At 42.1% G+C, this 21,865-nt stretch overlaps 1 protein-coding gene across 2 annotated transcripts in view; it reads right to left on the reverse strand.

The window, feature by feature from the left end:
* zzz3 (zinc finger, ZZ-type containing 3) overlaps positions 1-21,865 on the reverse strand; it is a 117,501-nt gene that overhangs the window by 38,784 nt on the left and 56,852 nt on the right. For both annotated transcript variants that reach the window (XM_072574756.1, XM_072574757.1), the window contains 3 exons: positions 7,411-7,549; positions 5,740-5,887; positions 4,669-4,796 (listed from right to left, as the gene is read on the reverse strand). In XM_072574756.1, the coding sequence (XP_072430857.1) occupies positions 4,669-4,796; positions 5,740-5,887; positions 7,411-7,549 (415 nt within the window). The remainder of the gene's footprint in view (positions 1-4,668; positions 4,797-5,739; positions 5,888-7,410; positions 7,550-21,865) is intronic.

A 21,865-nucleotide genomic window follows, 5' to 3' on the forward strand; every position in this document is an offset into this window, starting at 1 on the left:
CTTTGTTGGTGATTTAGAGTGGGGCGGTGATTGGCTGGTTTGGATTTATCCTGCTGTTTGTGGGCAGACCACGTTGAGGCAGTTTTCCACATTGCCAAGTGGATCTCAGTTTCATGGCTGTGCTGGAACAGTTTGGGTACGGCCGAGTCTGGAGCACAAGTCTTCAAAGCTGTTGCTGGATTGGTGTCAGGGTCCCTCACCTTTACAGTGTCCACTCCCTTCTGCTGTTTCTTGGTACAACGTGGTGTGAATCAAAGTGGCTGAAGACTGGTGTTTGCGATGCTGTAGACCTTGAGAGTAGGCAGAGATGGATCGTTCACTCAGTATGTCTGGTTGAGGTTAATGCAGGTGCTACAGCCTTGTCATTTGCACTAGCACCCTGGAGTATCCTACCATCAATGAGGGGATATTTGTGGAACCTCCACCTCCTGTTCATTCTTTGGTTGCCCACCACTAGTCATGATTGGGTGCGTCAGGTCCACTGAGCTTTCATCTGATCCACACTGCAGAGTTGCTTCTCCCTGGTCTGTCACATGCGGCTTGCACAGCTTGACAGTGAGGGTAGTCCTGCGTTGTGGCTTCACTAGTGTGGTACCTCAGTTTTGGATGTGCCCGGTGGTGCTTCTGGCTTCTGCCCTCCTTCAATCTTCATTAAACTATGCATCTGCACAGGACATTGGTGAGGCGACTTTTACAAGAGCATGTACAATTCTGGTGACCCTTCTATAGGAAGGATGTTGTTAAACTTGAGAGGCTGCAGAAAACATTTACAAGGACATTGCCAGGACAGGAGGATTTGGGCTATAAAGACAGACTGAGTAGGCCGGAGGAGGGGGCAGAGGCTGAGGGTTAACCTTATAGAGGTTTATAAAATCATGAGGGACATGGATAGGATGACTAGCCTACGGTGGGCGAGCTCAAAACTAGACAGCATAAGAAAGGAAAAAGATTTGAAGAGGACCTGAGGGGCAACCTTTTCATGCAGAGGGTGATATGTGTATGGAACAAGCTGCCAGAGGGAGTGGAGGAGGCTGATACAATTACAACATTTCAAAGGCCTCCAGATGGGTAAATGAATAGGAAGGGTTTAGAATGCTAGCAAATGGGACTAGATTTATTTAGGATATCTGGTCAGCAAGGACTGGTTTGACAAAAGGATCTGTTTCATGACTAAGGGTTATACCCGAAACATCGACTTCTCCACCCCCTGATGCTGCCTGGCCTGCTGTGTTCTTCCAGCCTCCTACCTGTCTACCTTGGATTCCAGCATCTCCAGTTTTTTTTTTGTCTTTATCTAAAAGCCTACAGGAATTTCAGCCTCTGAAATATACACACTCCAAGCCAAAACTGGCCTATTTAATATTGCAAATTTCTTGGGACATAATGCCACTACAGAAGCCTACCTCCATGAATGGAGCTTGGGATTCAGATGGAGGTGCATCCTTGCTGACCCTAGAGATGACCTTCTTCTGGCCTCAACATACTAAATAGCAGAAGATGGAGCCCTTATGTCACAGTACAAAACAGGGCTTAGTCCAGTTTTGAGGTGAATCTTCAGTTACTGTTGCACTGGATGACCTGCCAATATTGGAGCTAACATGGAAATGAAGGTTACAATCAATCAGAACACTGCACTGATGCAAGACAGTGCTACGTCACTGACTGTTCAGTAACAGCTCGACTTTTCTACCTAACCCAGCATAATTCCAGCATTAATTGCAGTATATGGAGAGGGAGAATTCAAACTGTATGGTGAATAATAATTTACTGCAGTGATTGTACAAGCTGTAAGCAAACAGCAAATTACAGATGGGGATGATGAATATTATTGATGAATACTAACATCCTTTCATTACCAAGCAATTGCATTTTGCAGCAATTTCCAATTCTGAAGTGGACAATCATGATCACTTCCCATATCCACAACTCTGTACAAATAATTTACTGAGACTGGCACACAGTATCCAACACGGCTGCCAATTCAAGCCTGATCTTGTTTAGTCCTGAAGGATTTGCTCATGTGGAGCAGAAGCACTGTCAAGTGGCCCGCTTCTGTGCTGTAAATTCTATCTAATAGAAATTTATTTGAAAAACACAAATACAGAAAACAAACATTTACAATCGAGCAAACATTGCACGTACTATTTAATGTGCACCATTACTTCAGTGGATTTAGTGTTTCTTGTTTGATTTTAGTCTTAATAAAAAAGGTAACAATTCTCATTTCAGGCACTCAATCACAAGCCAGCACAACTGATTAGGCAGCAATGCTTCTTCCATGTTGTTCCAACAATGGGGCAAGAATAGGTTACGGGTAATAGGAGAAATTGTCAACCCTTTCTTTGTAACCTGCATACAGTTTTGCAGCATTGAACACGCAGAGAAAATCTTAGCTCAATCTACTTCCACTCGTCTGGACTACGTCGGCCCAAATGGGTTTCTATGTAAAAACGGAAAAGACTGCAGATACAGTAACTCAGAAACAAAAACAGAAATTGCTGGGAAAGCTCAGCCGGTCTGAGGAAGAGTCATTCAACCTGAAATGTTAACTCTGCTTTCTCTCCACAGATGCTGCCAGAACGGCTGAGCTTCTCCAGCAATTTCTGCTTTTGTTTCTGAGTTACTGTATCTGCAGTCTTTTCCGTCTGAGGAAGAGTCATTCAACCTGAAATGTTAACTCTGCTTTCTCTCCACAGATGCTGCCAGAACGGCTGAGCTTCTCCAGCAATTTCTGCTTTTGTTTCTGAGTTACTGTATCTGCAGTCTTTTCCGTATCCATATGTGGATTCATCACATAGAAACAAAAACAGAAATTGCTGGGAAAGCTCAGCCGGTCTGAGGAAGAGTCATTCAACCTGAAATGTTAACTCTGCTTTCTCTCCACAGATGCTGCCAGAACGCCTGAGCTTCTCCAGCAATTTCTGCTTTTGTTTCTATGTGATGAATCCACATATGGATTTGCTTTTAACACATTTAACTCTAATTTTAAGATAGCCTGGCATTGTTCAGAGCAGGAAGTCATTCCTATTGACCCTGTCACTGCTTCAGTCCGACTTCAAAATCAACAACAGATGCTGAGCTGGTAAGTACATGAGGGGACATGACCCCACACAGCAGCTTTCCAAAAATCCGAGTGAAGGAAACTCAAGACTTATGTAGATTGGAGATTTTTCTCCCCAAAATTCTTTAAAAAAAATTCATTCATGGAATGCAGGTATCACTGGCTGGGCCAGTATTTGCTGTCTATCTCCAACTATTTTCAAGTTGGTGGTGGTGAGCTACTATATTGAATTGCTGCAGTCTTTCGGGTGTATGTACATCCACAGTGCTGTAAGAGAGGGAACTATAGGATTTTAACCTTGTGACAGTAAACGAGCAGTGATTCAGTTTCAAAAGAGGAATGGTGTGTATCTTGAAGGAAAACTTACAGGTGGCGGTGGTGGTCTCATGCATCTCGGTGTCAGAGGTCCCAGCTTCAGAAGGTGTTGCTGCAGGTAACCGGGTAGGTTGCTGCAGTGCACCTTGTACATGGCACACACACACTGCTAACATTGTACTTCAGTGCAGAATGCAGGGAACAATGGTGATGGATTGAGAGCCAATCAAACAGGCTGCTTTGTCGTGAATGGTGTCAACCCTCTTCAATGTTGTAGGAGCTGGAACCATTGAGGCAAGTGGTGAGTATTGCATCACACTACTGACTTGTGCCTTGCAAATGGTGGACAGACTGTGGGGAGTCAGACAGTGAGTTACTCTTTGCAGAATTCCTTGCCTCTGACCTGATCTTGTTTATATGGCTGGTCCAGTTCAGATTCTGAGCAATGGTGCTCCCGGGTTGTTGCTATTAGGGGATTCAATAGTAATAATGCTGCTGAAAGGCATGTGTGCGCATGTGCACGTGTGTGGGGTAGAGCTAGGTTCTCGTTTGTTGCAGATGGTCACTGCCTGCCTCTTGTGTGATGGAAACGTTACTTGTCTCCTATCAGCCCAGGTTTAGATGTTGTCCAGGTTTTACTACATATGGAAACAGGCTCCTTCAGTTTCTGTGTCACAGACAATGGTGCTAAACACGGTGCAATCATCAGCGAACATCCCTGCACTTGACCTTACATAGAGCAAAGTTCATTGATGAAGCAGTTGAAGATGGCTGGACCTAGGAAGCTACGCTGAGGAACTGATGCAGTGACATCCTGGGACTGAGAAAACTAACCTCAATCAGCTAAAATCATCTTGCTTTGTTAGATACAAGATGAACACGCAAAGAATTACCGTCGACGCCAATTCGCACTAATTCCAGTCCTGGACGCCACACTTGGACAAATGCTACCTTGATGTCATAATGATGTGGATTATATTGCAAGGAGGAGGGTTATGTACAATATTGTAAACCTGTAGCAACAACACTGTCACTGCAAAGCAATTCTGCTTCTTAATGGCTCAATAGAGGAAACATGCGTGAATCCAGAAATAAAGTTCAGCACAACACTACACCAAATTAAGACTCCCAGTCAGTTTGAGCATTAACTGAATTTACAGTTAGTGCAAGTCCGAAAGCATTTTACAATGACTTTCAATTTGCATTTCTTTATGTCTTTGAAATCAATATTTCATTGTGATGAAAAATTAAAACATTGCATCAAATTAATTAATTTGCATAATTTTCCTCACCTGTGCACGGCTGTTGATCATTACTTCCGGGGCATCACTTGAGGGTAACGTTGAAGAGTAAAAAGAGGATGACGCCGACTCTGCATCCTTCTTGGAATCCATGGGACTTTTTGGTCTCACAGGCAAACCTAACCCCATTGAGAAAATCCAAATTAGACAACATATAAGTTCTGTAAAACAACTGGACTTGTATTTTTGTGAAGAAAATGTTACCTTCAACATTACCAAACATTCCAAAATGCTTCAAAGGGACACAATAAAACAAGATATTACCACCCAAAACATTAGAACAGAGGACCAAAAGCTTGGTTAAAGAAGCAGGTTTAAGGAGTGTCTTAAGTTACAAAAAAGGTAGAGAAGCAAAAAGGTTTAGGGTGGGAATTGCAAAGTTTAAGAGCCAAAGAGCTGAAGGCATGGCCGCTACTAGCACAGCGATTAAAATCAGGAATAGTCAAGAATTACTTTGGAGGGTAGGGGCAGATATGGAAAGGATTGTTGAGCTGGAGAAGATTACAGGGGTGGGGAGGGGCTATGCCAATGAAGGATCTGAAATCAAGGTGAAGTGTTTTAAAATCAAGGTGCTAACTGGAATCTACTGTTCGTGAGCAAATACTAGAGTGAACGGTGCAAGAAAGAAGATGAGCAGCAGAGTTTTGGATAAGCTCAAGTTCAGAGGGTAGAACACAAAGTTAGACAGGAGTGCATTTAGAAAGTTAAGTCGAGACATACCAAAAGCACTGATGAAGATTTCAGTAGCAGGTGAGCTGAGACAGATTTGGAGTCAGGCAATGCTACAGAGGGTGAAACAGACAGCATTACCGACTGTGTGGAAGGGATCGAAAAGGGACACCAGGGTTGAAAACAGTCAGATTCAGCCAAAGACAGTTGCCAGTGTGGGATGGATTTGGTAACTAGGGAGCAGAATTTGCAGCAGGGACCAAAAACAACACATATGTTTTTCCCAAAATTTACTTGGAAAGAAATTTCTCAATATATTTTCTTCATCCACATTAAGATCTGAGGAGGTCACATAGCAAACCAAATGAAGAACACAATCGTACAAATATGTACCTTTGTCAAAGACGAGTTTTAACCTCCGTGTGTTGTGTTTCTTATTTCTGTATTCTTTCTCAAAATTTCCTAGCCCGGACGTGTAATGGTCCCATGGGATCTGAGGCAGCTGGACCACTCTTTGTGGACATGGAAAACCCATGTCAACCTACATTACAGGCAAGGTTAAAGCATTAAAATCCATCCACATTCAGTGTATCAGATTTTATTTTTACTAGCTTCTAGTGAAACAAGCGCTCAGAAAACAAAAGTGAAAAGTTTGAGGGGTTTTAACTAAGTGGGTAGAGAGAGAAACTGTCCCCAGTGGAAGAGGGGTCAGATTTAAGATAAATGACAACAGCAGCAGAGGGAATATGAGAATTATTTTATTTACACAGCAAGTTGTCATCATCTAGAATGCACTGCCAGAAAGGATAGTGCAAGCAGATTAGACAGCAGCTTCCAAAAGGAATTGGATACATACCCAAAATAGGAAAGTGCTGGACAATAAGGAGCATATAAGAAGCAGGATTACTTGGATAAGACTGTCAGCAAAAGCATGATTGTGGCAAATACCATTCTCAATCAAATTTTATGCTTTCTAACATTATTCATTGAAATTTTCCATTTCAGATCGCTGTTACAGAATTTACATGAGTTTATTAAAAGCTTGAATCCACAAACTGTCTAGCTATTTCTGCCTGGGAATGATTCTCCAGCTCTAGGTACTTATTTGACTTTCAGTACAGCTCAAATTCATTCAGCTGGGACAAAGTGGGCTGCAGGAGGTTAGCAGCAATGGATAATAATGAACTATTCCGAGGGCATGAAATCAAATCATCTCAATACACTGTAAAGCTGAATTCAATAAATCAGCATCTGAAGATTGCCTTTAAAAGTGTCAGACTACCTTAAAAACTCACTAAAGAAAATACCCAAACAAGTGCAGATGCTGGAAATCAGAAACAAAATCAGAAATTGCTCAAGTAACTCAAAGGTCTGGCAACATCTGCAGAGAGAAATCAGAGATAACATTTCAGGTCCAGTGACCCTTCTGCAGAATGGCAATTTTTGTTTTTATTAAAAGCCCAGTAACTTACTGAAGCCCTTCAAAAAAAATCAGAACCTACCACCATTGCCTGCTCTGTCTGCAGTTCCACATCACGTGGCTGACTCTTCATACTATTTACGGATTGGTTCTAAACATGTCCCATGATCCCAGAGCTCAGGTGAAAGGAGGTCTTCTGCCCATTTGATCTTATCTGCAAGCAACCTTCAAGTCCCCATCACAGCTTTGCAATCTGATCAATAACATATTTGCATCTCTGACAATGGAGTAACGGCTCCGCATCACAGCAGAGTGACAGAGTCGTTTCTGCATTCAGGGTAGTATGGTGGGGTCAAGGCCCAGAGCCCTCTGACCACATTCTGCAAGAAGTCACCAAATTTTCGAATGCAATAATGTACCTGTAAGGCTGTCTTTGTTTCCTTCTATAATAATAACTTGTAAAATAACCTGACAGCCAATGGGAGAAACCAACACAAAGGATAGTCTTCACTCCCTAGATATGTAATTGTCTAGCTCAGTTGGGAATCTTAGTGAAAATACAAATAGAAAAAAAAGGAAAGAGGTCCTTACTACTACGACTCCAAAAAACAGAAAACACACTTAAGGACCTGACTATGACTTACCTGCTGTTGGAGATTTTCCACAAAAGTAATGGGTTCCTTCAACCCTTCCTTCTGATGTCTGCTTAAACATTCCAAGTCTTGAATAGCTTGGGCTCGCTGTGCCTCCAGTACAGCGATGGTCTGTAGCAGCCTCTGGTAACTGAACAAAAAAAATCAAATTATTCTGAAGAAAGCAAGAGCGACACTTGCACAAGTTTAAAACATGTAACGTGACCAAGAGGTAGAATGAGGTTCCCCTCCTTGCTTTCTTCAAGTACACCATCTATAGCTTAGAAATATTACAAAAATTCCTCTATCTGCTAACTTTGTATATATTAGCAAGTACCGTGTACAGACATCGAATTGAAATGGCTTTGAATTCAACACAAACTGACGGCAGATAAATTACTTTGTTACTTACTTATTCAACTGTTAGGCTGTTCTTAGATAGTTCCAAGTAAAGAAGCCCACCGAATCTCAATCTTAATGCCAGTAATCAGACCTTCAACACAGATCTTCAATCAGATATTCAGCTAAACTATTTTCACACAAAGGATACAAGAAGGGCCACTTAGGGAATGGCAGCACAACAGCATTTAGTAAGGTATCAATAAGTGTTATAATGACTTGAAGTTGCTCGTGTAGATGAGAGGTCCATCCACACAAGGAAGAATACCTGAATCCTGGTGCTAGAAATGGGGATATGTTTTTAACGTCAGGTGTAATAAGCACTCAATACTAAACAGAATTTGGCAAGTCCAAGGAATTAAAGTAAAGGGCAATACTCTTAAGAGTATAGTCATGGCCTTTTCATAATTATAGAATAATACAGCACAGAAGGACCATTTACCACATTGCACTTGTGTTGACTCATGCTGAATTATCCAATTAGTCCCTGTTCTTTTGCCTTAGCCATGAAATACTGTGCAAATATTTTTTCTTCAAGTATTTAACAACTCCCTTTCCAACTTTATTACTGAATTTGATTCCTCCATCTTTTCAGACAGTACATTTCACACAATGAGCTCTAGTGAGGCTAACAGAGGTTTCCTCACAAACCCATGGTGTGTTTGACAATCAAAGAACAACCTCAGAGTTGGAAACCCTTCTGACAAAGTAAATGCTTCGGAACTGTTTCCTGTATCAAAATCATTCACTAATTTGAACACCTCCATTAACCTTCTCTGCTCCAGGAGGAGTAATCTTGTGTTCTCTCACCATGAGACAGATCTGAAGTCCCACATCCCAGCACTACTTTACTAAGTCCCTTTTGCATTTTTACTGAAGCCTTGTCAAACTTCCAAAAGTGTGATACCTAGAATGCAAGACAATACATCAGCGACAGCCTAATCAGTGTTGTTTAAAGGTTTAACACAACTTCTTTGCTTTTGCACTCGAGGCTTCTATGTATAAGTCAAGGATCTCTTTCTCATTCATTCATTTATGGGACATGAGCATCACTGGCTAGGCAAGCATTTTTTGCCTGCCCCTGTCGTCCCCAAGAGGGTGGCAAGCTATCTTGAATCACTATGGTCCTTTGAATGTAGGGTGACCACAATGTTGTTTAGGAAGGGAGTTTCAGGATTTTGACTCAAGGGCAGTGAAGGAACAGCAGTACAGTTCCAAATCAGGATGCTCTTTGCCGAAGAGAGGAACTTCCAAGGTGGTGGTGTTCCCGTGTATCTACTGGTTTTGTGCTTCTAGCCAGTAGAGGTCATGGTTGTGAAATGTGCTGCCGGACAGCTATCACAGTACATCTTGTAGCTGGTACACACTGCTGTTCCTGTGCCTCAGTGGTGAGGGGAAATGAACGTTGAAGGTAGTAGATGGGATGTCAAGAAGTAAATACTTTGCCCTGGATGATGTCAGCTTTTTGAGTGCCACTGGAGCTGAACTCATCCAGGCAAGTGGTAAATAGTTCATCACACTTCTGTCTTGTACATTGGGAAGTTGGACAAGTTACTTGCTACAGTATTTCTAGACTTTGAACTGCTCTTGCAGCCCACAGTATTTATATGGCTGGTCCATTTCAGTTTCTGGTCAATGGTAACCCTGAGATGTAAATACCACGTGTCATTTAAAGACCTTCTCAACATGTCCTGCCGCTTTCAAAGACTTAGGCAAACATAACTCCAGATCCAAGGAACAAGAAATCTTTATTTTGAGAAAAAAAAACAGTTGCATTGCTTAATTTTACTGAGGACTGTCATTTGATTTTTAGGGCCCTTTTTTTCATTTTCACTAATTCAATCCTTACCAAAGCAGTTAACACACAGTTCAGAATACCATTCGCCCTGAACATTTTCTTTCCAATTTGAATTCTAAACACCAATCTCGATTTACAGCTGAGCATATCCTGAGGTACCATCCACCTCAGTCAGCTCCCCTCCACCAAACATCACTATGCCTGCCTGATCCTCGGAATTTATCAATTCACCATTGCATCTTCAGCTTGCGAATTTTCCTCCAGAATTTCTTGTATTTTTTCACCCAAACTTGAATATGTCTGCACTGTAAAGCCCATGAAACTTCTCGCAATTACACATTATAGACTTATCAACAAAACAGTTCTGGAGTTGCCAGCTATTGCTTGTGCCAATTTTTTTTCAAGTTCAGGTTTTACTAGCTTTCAAGCTTGGTTTGCCTGTGTTTAGTAACTGATACAAGACTTTTGGTGCTTATACTTTAACTGTTTACATTTCTCACACTTTGATGCCTACTTTCCTCGGTCCTTTCTCTCTCAAGTCTTTTCTTTTTATATAGAATCCCTACAGTGTGTAAACAGGCCGTTTGGCTCAACTCTCCAAACAGCGTCCCACCTACACTAACCCCTCTATCCTATCCCTGTAACCTTGCATGCCCCATGGCTAATCCATCTAACTTACATATTCCTGTACACAATAGGCAATTTAGCATGGCCAATCCATCTAACCTGCACATTTTTGGACTGTGGGAGGAAACCCATGCAGACAAAGGGAGAATGTGCAAACTCCTTACAGATGGTCGCAGAGGCTGGAATTGAACCCAGGTCCTTGGTGCTGTGAGGCAACAGTGCTAAGCAATGAGCCACCGTGCCACCCTCTTCTCATCAGAAACCTCCTGGTTCCAGAGATGTTGATGGATTGAAGTGCACAGTGGGAAGTGTCTTGCAAGACAACAGCAGGACTGTCTGGGAATGACCATTCTTTGAGTTCCAACAGCACTCCTGACACTGCTACTCGTTCAGAGAATCTGAACCTCGAGAAGCAACAAAAGCAGGAGGGAGAGCACCTGCTACCGGAAGATCTATAGCAGCAAGTGTGGGACAGACAGAGTTTGAAACGGGAGGGCCCCCTGACTGATTCTGATTTACCTGCTTGCTGCTCTGCCAAAGCACACATGGGCCACCTTCTTCATAGTACCGCAGTTACTGTGCGTTTGCAAATTTCATTGGTCTGTCTATAGCCTCTTGGCATCCTGAAATATATTACTTTTTTACCCACTGTTTAATACATTTAGTGCCAACTGCAAACTTTGTAATTATGCCATACAAGCCACTAGTATATATTGAAAAGAACATTTTTTTTTGGCAAGGTGTATTGGAACCAACCAATAGAATCTGAAAACAACCATTCTCTACAAACACCCATCACCTTTTATCGTTCCCAAATTTAGCATCCCACTGGCATTGTCTCTATAATCCTATGGGCTATGATGTTACTAAGATGATGATACTTCATTAAACACCTTTGGTAAATTCGTTTTCACATCAACCACACTCATCAAACTCGCCTCTTAATACCTCAGAAAAATATTGTTTAGTTAACAGCTTTAATGTTATTTCTATAATGGGAGCTCCTAAAACCGTACGTAAGATTTCACTGGTCAAATCAAACTTTGTAAAATTTGTGCCTTACTAATTCACTTTGCCCTACATATAAACTCAAGTTTGAAATTATTCACAACAGAAATTAATTGAAAATCTCATCAGGTCTGGCAGGATCAATGTAGAAAAAATAATCAAAGTTAACACTTCAGGTCCCGTGACCCTTTTTCAGAACTGGAATCACCCCACTCAACAATCTTTCACACTATCGTGTTTTCTGACCAGAGATTGGTCTAATTATACAAATACAAGAAACTACAAGAGGTCAGAAACTAGGCAGACTCACCTCCCCACTCCTCTCGGTCTGCCCATCATCTATAATGGTGCAGACTAAGTCATATGATGGGATACTCTCCACTGGCCTGGATGGGTGTAGCTCCAATAACACTTAATAAACACACCATCCAGCTGGACTGACATGTAATCAATGCTCAAATATTTACTCCTCCCACAAGTGGATCACAGTGGGTATAATGTGCACGCCATGCAAGATCTATTTGTTTGGGCTACTTCAACAACACTGCCATTACTTAGAAAGACAGCAGGCATGCAAAAGCACTAAAACCTGCAAGTTCCCTCCAATTCAAAGCCACTCTGGTTTTGAAATATTGCTGTTCCATCAATAGACCACAGCTTCTCTCCCAGACAGTACTGTGGAAGCACTTCTACCAGAAGCCATAGAGTCTGAGATAGACAGCATGGAAACAGACCCCACAGTCCAACTTGTCTAGTCCCATTTGCCAGCACTTGGCCCATATCCCACTACACCCTTCCTATTATTGCAACAGTTCAAGAGAGCAGCCCACCATTATATCAAAGGCACTTAGGAATGAACAACAAATATCAACTTCAGCTGTGCCATCCACATCTTCTGAATGAACAAAACAAACTTGTCTGATTCCAAATATTTTTCTTAACCTCCATTCCCAAATAATCATGAACTACCCTAGACAAGTCATGTGAAAATATGTATACAATGGAAGTCTTCGATGTCTAGCCAACAGCTACTTGCAATAAAGTCTGGACTCGATATGCAGTTCAATCATTTTAGAGCTGAACACTTTCTTCCATGCCTTTCACCCACCCCCTACTCCCAGATCCTGTCATGCCATAATAGGTGACTTCCAGCACAGCCAACCTACTTTCACCCACTCATAGTCCCCAATATCACTAATATAGCTTCTCTTCTTCCCTATCAACAATCCCTTTGACTGCCTAACATTCCCCTCCCCACTCTCTCTCCAGGCTCGATGACGATCTACCCACACATTCCTTTTCCCTACCCAACTCCTGACATCAGCATACATACCACTTTTTCTGTGATAAAAGTTCTGAAGAAAGGTCACTGGGCTCAAAGTATTAACTGCTTACTCTCCACAGATTTGCCAGAGCTGCTGAGTTCTCCAGCAATTTCATTTTGTTTCAGATTTCTAGCAGTTGCAGTTCTTTGTTTTATTTCATTATATAACGCAGTACTTCTACATCAACAATGCAAAAGAACTTCACAGAGTTTGTCAAGTATTCAGATACAAAATAGATGGTGTTGACTCTCCATCAACATCATGGAAATTAGGTAAGGCATCAGCACCGCTTTTGCAAGATGCTTTGTAAGGCGAGAGCACCGGATCTTCCTTCATGCAGTCTTTCAGACAGATACAATGACCACTCTCAGAAAGCTAGCCTGGAACATGCACAAGCACTTACAGAACTGCAAACATCATATTCAGTTTATGTTACAGTGCCTCCACACAACAAATTTCCCACTGAAGCAGAAAGCTTTCAGCTTTGCACGGAAGTAATGCTTAAGGGGAGTAAAGTGGATGCCACTGGATTCAGGCTATACTTATGTTACTAACGCACCTTAAAGGAAACCACTTCATACCAATGGTGTAGCTGCAGTATGAATGCACTTTTAAACACACGTCGTGGTCTAATGTAAACATATCTAATGCAGCTCCACTAAACTCAATACTTTTTTAATGAACCAATTCAGCAAGTTAGTCTTGAAACCCACCCAAGAAAGGCCTGTGCATGATGTTACACTGAGATTGAGGCTACAGCTTCTGGCAGTCAGGCATAAACTCAAAGCAGTTAAAGTGAGGACATCTGAATTCAGAAACAGATGAGTGAATTTTTGTGTGTTATGGAATGTTAAAGGGAGGGAAGTCAATGATGTGTGCAATGAGCAAGCTTGGGTAATGGTTACTTCAGGAGTGGAAGGGAGATGGGATTAAGTAACACAAGACATTTAAGCACCTTGAGCTTTTCTGCGGTTGTTAAACAAGACCATGGAAAAAACTGCTTTCAGCTCTCATCCTTAATGCATTTGTTTGACAAAATTCTAGCAATCTCAGATTTGAAATTAACACCAACTACTACTTGCAGGATAGTGTTCCAAACTTCTGCCATCCTTTGAATGTGAATGAGTTTCTTAACGGTCATTGGCTATGGTCTGGCTGTAATTTTTAACCTTAGCCCAGACTAATCATCAGTGAAATAGGGTAGAGAGAATATCTTGAAAGTTTGCTCAAATCACTCTCGAATCTTCTGAGTTTCAAGGAATGCAGCCCGATATTGCATAATCTCCTCTCAATTTAATCCTTAGAGTTGAGGGCTCATGTTGGTAAATTTATACTGCACTCCCACCAGAATCAACATATCATTCCTACTAAGGCAATGAAGTGAATAGATTAGATTCCCCACAGTGTGGAAACAGACCCTTTGGCTCAATCAGTTCACACCGACCCTCCGAAGAGTAACCCACCCAGTCCCATTTCCCCCTGACTAATGTACCTAACACTATGGGCAATTGAGCATGGCCAATTTACCTGACCTGCACATCTTTGGACTGTGGAGGAAAACCGGAGCATCCGGAGGAAACCTACGCATTCATGGGGAGAATGTGCAAACTCCACACAGACCTTCGCCCAAAGCTGGGATCGAACCTGGGACCCTGGTGCTGTGAGGCAGCAGTGCTAACCACTGAGCTACCAAGCCACCCCAAAGATGGGGTTGATGTAATGAGTCGAAAGAAGCTTGCTCATTCTGAATATAAATTCTCATCTTCCAACCAAAATGCAGCAGCAAATCACAAATTAGGAGCATGTTCTTTTCACAAGAAAGAATTTTGCATCTGCTGGTCACAGCACACAGCCAGCTCAAGAAGTAATGGCTTACCTCAGATTGAAAAGTGGAAGGTGTTTCTCCAGAAGAATACTGACTGCTGCACACGGTCATCTGTTAATGTCAGCAGTTGAGACACAAAGGACCCCACATAGAATTCCATGGCTCACTGTCTCAGCATCACATTACTTTATTGCAGCTGCTAAACATCTCTGCCTTAGTCACACAATGTGCTGCTTGGTCAGTGATCACATAAAAGCCCAGCTGAAATATCAGGCCGAAAGAATAAATTGTCATTGAATAGCAGAGCAGGCTCAATGGGCTGAATGGGCTACTTCTGTTTTCACATCTTCTTGATCTTCCTGAAGTACTCCAACTTACTTGAAATTAAGACAGACCAAACCTATAGTCTGGACGATGGTAATCACATTTCTCAACTAAATAATGCTCCACAAGGTCTGACAGCCAATCCAATTTCCACTTACGCTGTTTTCAAGCTTCAGTGGACTCGTCTAGCTTAACTTGAACATACACTTCAGAATCAAAGTGCGTGCTGTAGCTACAATGCCTTTTAAAAAAAACTGAGAAGCCAGCGAGATGGATCAAGATTTAACAGGATCGGGATAGCACATTTTCAAATGATTAGGAAACATTGCCAGAGTAAGACAATTAATTGGTTAATTCTGGAAGCATGATGGGCTAAACTGACTCCTCCAGCACTGATAGATTAATAATTCCGAGATGGCGCAGACCAGACAATCAGGATTAGCTAATGCGGATAACAAACCTTAAGCTTGTAAACAGAAAATTTAGATTGAGGGGTGAAAGGAATTTCTCAGCTTTAGGAGACAAGAACATTAATGAAATGGGTGTTGGAGTTTTGATTTCAACATATGAAGACGGTCAACATGGGAGGACAATACTTTTGCAATTCGGAAGTAATTGGAAAAGTCAGATTCCCAGTGAATTTTCAAATATAACCAGAATGGCATTGCATTGAATTCCAGCAATGTGAGACAGCAGAGGGTTACCACAGGAAGAGGAGGCTGGTGGATGAGATTTGTGCTCCATGACATATCAACCAGAGCTCCTGAAACGTTAGTTAAGATGAGATAATGATCACCTGCTTTCATTGCCAGCTCAACCATTAACCAAAAATACCATTAACCAACACCTCAAAAACAAAAAAAAAGGTACAGGATACTGCTGAAACTTGTCACTTCTTAGCTGAAAAGACACCTTTATGAGAAGTAGAGGAACTTTGAAACGTTGTTAGAGATGTATACTGCAACTGGCTGCTTGTCTCATTGAAGTCATACTTTCAATTGACAAATGCCCCACTATTTTCAGTAGGGAGGCTTCACAGTGGCTGCGGTTAACGGAGTAGAAATTTCTATTCTAAAGTTCAAGTAGCTCCCACACTGTCAATAGGATTACAATTGTAATGTTCACAAAGGGCTGAAGCACAGCAAGTCTTTTGTCAGAACAGATTTCCCATGTCAGATAACAGACCCATACATGCACACTTAGATATGAAGGAAAGTGAATTAAAGCGAAGAAGATGCCTTCTTGAAAAAAAATTATAATGCTCTCTGGAATTCAACATTTCAAAAAGTAGTGTAAACAACATACCTCGTTCAGCATCCCTCATTCATCATTGAGGGGAACCTCTATTGTTTGTGAGCTACATAAATGACTTGGAAGAAAATGTAGCCGGTCTAATTAGTAAGTTTGCGGACGATACAAAAATTGGTGGAGTCGCAGATAGTGAGAATTGTCAGAGGATACTGCAGGATCTAGATCAATTGGAGGCATGGGCAAAAAAAAAGGTAGATGGAGCTTAATCCCGACAAATGTGAGGTGATGCATTTTGGAAGGTCGAGTGCAGGTGGAAATTATACAATGAATGGCAGAACCTTTAGGAGTATCGATATGCAGTGGGATCTGGGTGTGCAGGTCCACACATCACCGAAGGTGGCAGCGCAGGTAGATAAGATAGTCAAAAAAAAAGGCCTTTCATTGGAAGGGGCATTCAGTACAAGGATAGACTAGCCAGAACTTTAATTAGGCCACACTTAGAATATTTCTTACAGTTCTGGGTCACCCCACCAAGAGAAGGACGTGGATGCTTTGGAAAGGGTACAGAATAGGTTTACCAGGATGCTGCCTAGTATGGGAGATTTTAGTGATGAAGAAAATTAAAAGCACTGGGTTTGCTTTCATTGGAACGCAGGAGGTTGAAGGGCCATCTAATAATTTACAAGGTTGTGAAAACATGGATAGAGTGGAAATTATGAGGATTTTTCCCAGGGTGGAGGGGTCAATTACGAGCAGACACAGGTTCGAGGTTTAAAAGAGGAGATTTAAAAGAGATGTGAGAAGCAAGCTTTTCACACAAAGGGTAGTGAGGGCCTGAAATACGTTGCCAGAGGAGATGGTGGAAGCAGACACAACAGCAGCATTCAAGAAGCACCTGGACAAATTTATGAATAGGAAGAGAATAGAGGGATATGGATCCTGTAAGTGAAGACAGTTTTAGTGTGGAAGGACAAAATGTGTTGGTGCAGGCTTGGATGACCGAAGGGCCTGTTCCTGTGCTGGATTGTTCTTTGTTGTTCCCAAAGCCCCCATCCATTAGCACTTCGCTCCCGAGCATATAAAAAGCACAATTTGTGCAAATGTTTTAATCAATGTCTGAAATACTCTGAATTACTGATATTTTCTTTATTTGGACTGTCGTCAATGACAGTATTCACAGCATCAGCCCATTTCCCAAATGGCATCTATCCACAAAATTCACAAGAAATAAACGTTCAGACATCCAACACAACTGGCACCAATTCAGCAAGTCCATTTGGAGTGACCTGAAGAATACAGTGTGGGAAATTGAAATCTCCGTCTTGGCAAGAGACAAAGCGGTTTTTTTTTAAAAGAGGGGCTGGATTGAGAAATTCAGAGCATTTTGCTATTGGATACAACGCAGGAAATCATTCCAGGCTCCTGCAGTTTTCACTCCTCTCTACAGTATGCAAGCACACCAACATCAATGAATGGCGGAGTGGACTCGATGGGCCGAATGGCCTTACTTCCACTCCTATGTCTTATGGTCTTACGTATAAGATATCTGGGGAAGAGAAAACAGCATCAAATTAACATCTGACAACGTTTATTGCCAAATGTTATTTTCAAAATATAATGACCTTTCCTACATCACTCTTGTATCTTTCAGACTTCTCAAGAACTGACTGAACCTCCAACAGGATGGAAAATCCGAATGTTTGATCATGAACATGATTCATCAACAAGACTCTTAGGCTGTGCTACTGAAATGTAACTCCATTGTGTCTATTAAGTCATCACCGTGAAACAGATGCACACTCGTGCTGGGTTCTTGATATATGGATCTCAAAAGTAATATTTTCTTTGTGGAATAATGTAGCCAAAGAACTGTGAATAATAGGCATTTTAAGTGGCTGTTGCTGTTTAAAGAAAAAGTTGGGGAATTTTCATCAGTACCCTGGCAACATATATCCCTCAGTCAATGGCAGTAACATTTTCTATAACAATAATTTACCTATAAAAGTAATCTTCTTGTTGCAGGGCTCTTTTAAATAGTTCTCAAGGAGCTGTCCTTTTTCCAAAATTAGATGCTTGTAGCTGTGAAAGGCTGGGGCTGCCACACTTTCCTTGTCAATGTTGGTCAATATCCCTTCCTCTCCTGAATGCTTTTCAGTTACATCAACAACACATAGAGTCAGAGATGTACAGCATAGAAACAGACCCTTCAATCCAATTAATCCATGCCAACCAGATAGCCCAACACAATCTAGTCCCACCTGCCAGCACCTGGCCCACATCCCTCCAAACCCTTCCTATTCATATACCCATCCAGATGCCTTTTAAATGTTGCAACTGTACCAAACTCCACTACTTCCTCTGGCAGCTCATTCATCTTCATTAGAATAAAACATCCCAAGATATAATCAGTGAAGCACCACAGGAATCATGTGAAAAGGTCATTAGGACAGAAGACCAAAACCTTGGTTTAGAAGATGGATTTTAAGGAGTGTCTTAACTGAGGATAAAGAGGAAAAGGGAGGTTTGGGGGGAGAAATTCGAGAGCAACTGAATGCTGCAGTGATTACCATTGGCCAGACAGACAGAACACGGAGAAATGTACCAGAGGAAGTTACACAAATAGGGAGGGAGACAGACCATGGAGAGATTTGAAAACAAAGGCTTCAGTTTCCCATCCTGCAAGGTGGACCACTCCGCTCTGAAATCAGAATGCTAGAGATTTTTATAACTTTGTGCATTACTGAGGGGGAGAGAGGAGGTTCAAAATGCAACAAAGAATCGACATGCAGGTACAACAAATGATTCCGAAGGCAAACGGAATAGAACATAGAACATAGAACAATACAGCGCAGTACAGGCCCTTTGAATGTTGATTATTGCAAAGGAAAAGAAATTTTTAAAAACTGGGGAAGCTCTGCGACATTTGCACGGAATGTTGGTGTGACCACATCTATAGTACTGTGTAGAGTTTTGGATACAGTTCCTTTGGAAGCAGCTCAGAGGAGATTTATTCAATTGATTCCTGGACTGGCGAGGTTAGCTTATGAGCACAAGTTGGACAGGTTGTGCCTGTATCCATGGGAGTTTACAAGAACCAGAGATTATTTTAACATAAAAGATCCTCAGCGGGCTGACTGGCCAGACGTTGAGAAGACTTTTCACCTTTTAGAAAGATCAGAACCAGGGCAGAGTTTAAAAATAAAAGGTTGTCCCATTTAAGACAGATGAGGAAAATTTGTGACTCTCGGATGGCTGTTGAATTCTCTTTCAGATAGAGTAATGGAAGACAATGTCATTTAATATTATTAAACCTAACTTAGATTCTAGTAGGCAGGAAAGTAAAGCTGAGGCCAGTCAGATCAGTCATGACTTTACGAAATGGCAGAATACAGACCAGAGCAACTTAGACCCTCTTGGTCTTACAAAAGGAGGGGACTGGCTCAAGAATATTTCCCAGATGCTTCAATGTTCCCATGTGCATTAATCCTACAATATATGGCAATATACTTTATCTCAAAGCTACTAAACTAATTCTATGCACTTTAAGTGCAATATAATATCATGTCATTTCACAGGAACAGTCAAATAAATCTTGATTCTGAGCCACGGAAGAAAATATTAGAGATTTTAGAAAGAAATGCCAGAACAGAATATTGTTGTCAGCTACCTTCCTTAAAACTCTGGGGTGTAGTCCATCTGGTCCAGGTGATTTATCCACTGTCACGCCATTCAGTTTTTCTAGCGCCTTTTCCTTGGTGATAGCCACCACACTCAGCTCTGCCCCCTCACAGTTTTGAATGTTTGGGATATTACTTGTGTGTTCCACCATGAAGTCTGACGCAAAGTAATTATTCAGCTTCTTAGCCATTTCCTTATTACCCACTTATCTCTCCAGGATCATTTTCCAGCAGCCCAATGTCCACTTTTGCTTCTCTTTTGCCCTTTATACATCTAAAAAAGCTCCTACAGTCTTCCTTTATATTACTGGCTATATTTAATCTTTTCCATCAGTTTTGCTTCATTGCCCACGAATGGTCTTGGTTAGCTTTCCAATCCTCTGGTTTCCCACTGCCCTTTGCCCTTTCTCTTTTACACGTTCCTGACTTCCCTAGTCAGCCATGGTTACCTTATCCTCCCTGTACTGTGCTTCTTTCTCCTTGGGATGAATCACTGCTGTGTCTCCTGAATTACTCCCAGAAATCCCTGCCATTGCTGTCCCACAGTCTTTCCTGCTAGGCTCCTCTCCCAGTCAATTCTACCCAGCTCCTCCCTCATACCTCTGTAGTTGCCTTTATTCAGCTGTAACACCGTTATCTCTGATTCTATATTCTCCCTCTCAAACTGCCTCCTCAGGGTTCCTTCACCTTAAGCTCAATTATCAAGTCTGCCTTATTGCACAACACTAAATCCAGTAGATTACTTACTTATAGTGTGGAAACAGGCCCTTGGGCCCAACAAGTTTCCACCGACCCGCCGAAGTGCAACCCACCCAGACCCATTCCCCTACATTTACCCCTTCACCTAACACTATGGGCAATTTAACATGGCCAATTCACCTAACCTGCACATTTTTGGACTGTGGGAGGAAGAAGGGCTTATGCCCGAAACGTCAATTCTCCTGCTCCTTTGATGCTGCCTGACCTGCTGCGCTTTTCCAGCAACACATTTTTCAGCTCTGTGGGAAGAAACCGGAGCACCCGGAGGAAACCCGCGCAGACACGGGGAGAATGTGCAAACTCCACACAGTCAGTCGCCTGAGGTGGGAATTGAATCCGGGTATCTGGCGCTGTGAGGCAGCAGTGCTAACCACTGTGCCACCATGCTACCCAGTACTGCCTGTTCCTTAGTGAACTCCATCAGAAGCTGCTCCAAAAAGCCATCTTGTGGAAATTCCACAAATCTCGTGGACAGAGTGGTGATAGAGAAGTGTTTTCAGACTGGAGGCCTGTGACCAGTGGTGTGCTGAAAGGATCATTGCTGGGTCCACTGCTTTTTAATCATTTTATGTAAATGATTTGGATGTAAATACAGGAGGTATTGTTATTAAGTTTGCAGATAATACCAACATTGGAGGTGTAATGGACAACGAAGGAGGTTACTTCAGAGTACAATGGGACCTTCATCAGATGGGCCAATGGACTGAAGAGTGGCAGTAGGGGTTTAAGTTAGATGTGAGGTGTTGCATTTGGGAAAGCAGGGCACGACTTATACACTTACTGGAAGGACTCTGGGCAGCATTGTCAAACAAACAGATCTTGGGGTGCAGGTGCACAGCTCCTCAAAAATGGAGTCACAGGAAGACAGGGTGGTGAAGGCAACATTCAGCACACTTGCCTTCACTGGCGAGTGCACTGAGTATAGGAGTTGAGGGGTCATGTTGTAGCTGTACAGAACATTGTTTAATTTTGGTCTCCCTGCTTTAGAAAGATGTTGTGAAACTTGAAAGGGTTCAGAAAAGATTTACAAGAATGTTGCTGGCACTGGAAGGTTTCAGCTATACTGAGAGGCTGAGGTTGTTTTCCCTGGAGTGACAGAGGCTGAGGGGTGACCTTAGAGGTTTATAAAATCATGAGGGGCATGGATAGGTTGAATAGGCAAGGTCTTTTTCCCACAGTAGGGGAGTCAAGACTAGAGGGCATAGGTTTAAGACGAGAGAAAAGGATATAAACAGGACCTAAGTAGAAACATTGTCACACAGAGGGTGGCATGTGTATGGAACGAGCTGCCAGAGGAAGTGGTTCAACAACATTTAAAAGGCATCTGGATGGGTATATGAATAGGAAGGGTTTGGAGGGATATGGGCCAAGTGCTGGCAATTGGGACTTGATTAATTTAGGATATCTGGTCGGCATGGACCAGTTGGAGCAAAGGATGCATTTCTGTGCTTTATAACTGAGTCTATAACTACAG

The sequence above is a fragment of the Chiloscyllium punctatum genome, chromosome 7 (assembly GCF_047496795.1).
Source record: "Chiloscyllium punctatum isolate Juve2018m chromosome 7, sChiPun1.3, whole genome shotgun sequence".
NCBI lineage: Eukaryota > Metazoa > Chordata > Chondrichthyes > Orectolobiformes > Hemiscylliidae > Chiloscyllium > Chiloscyllium punctatum.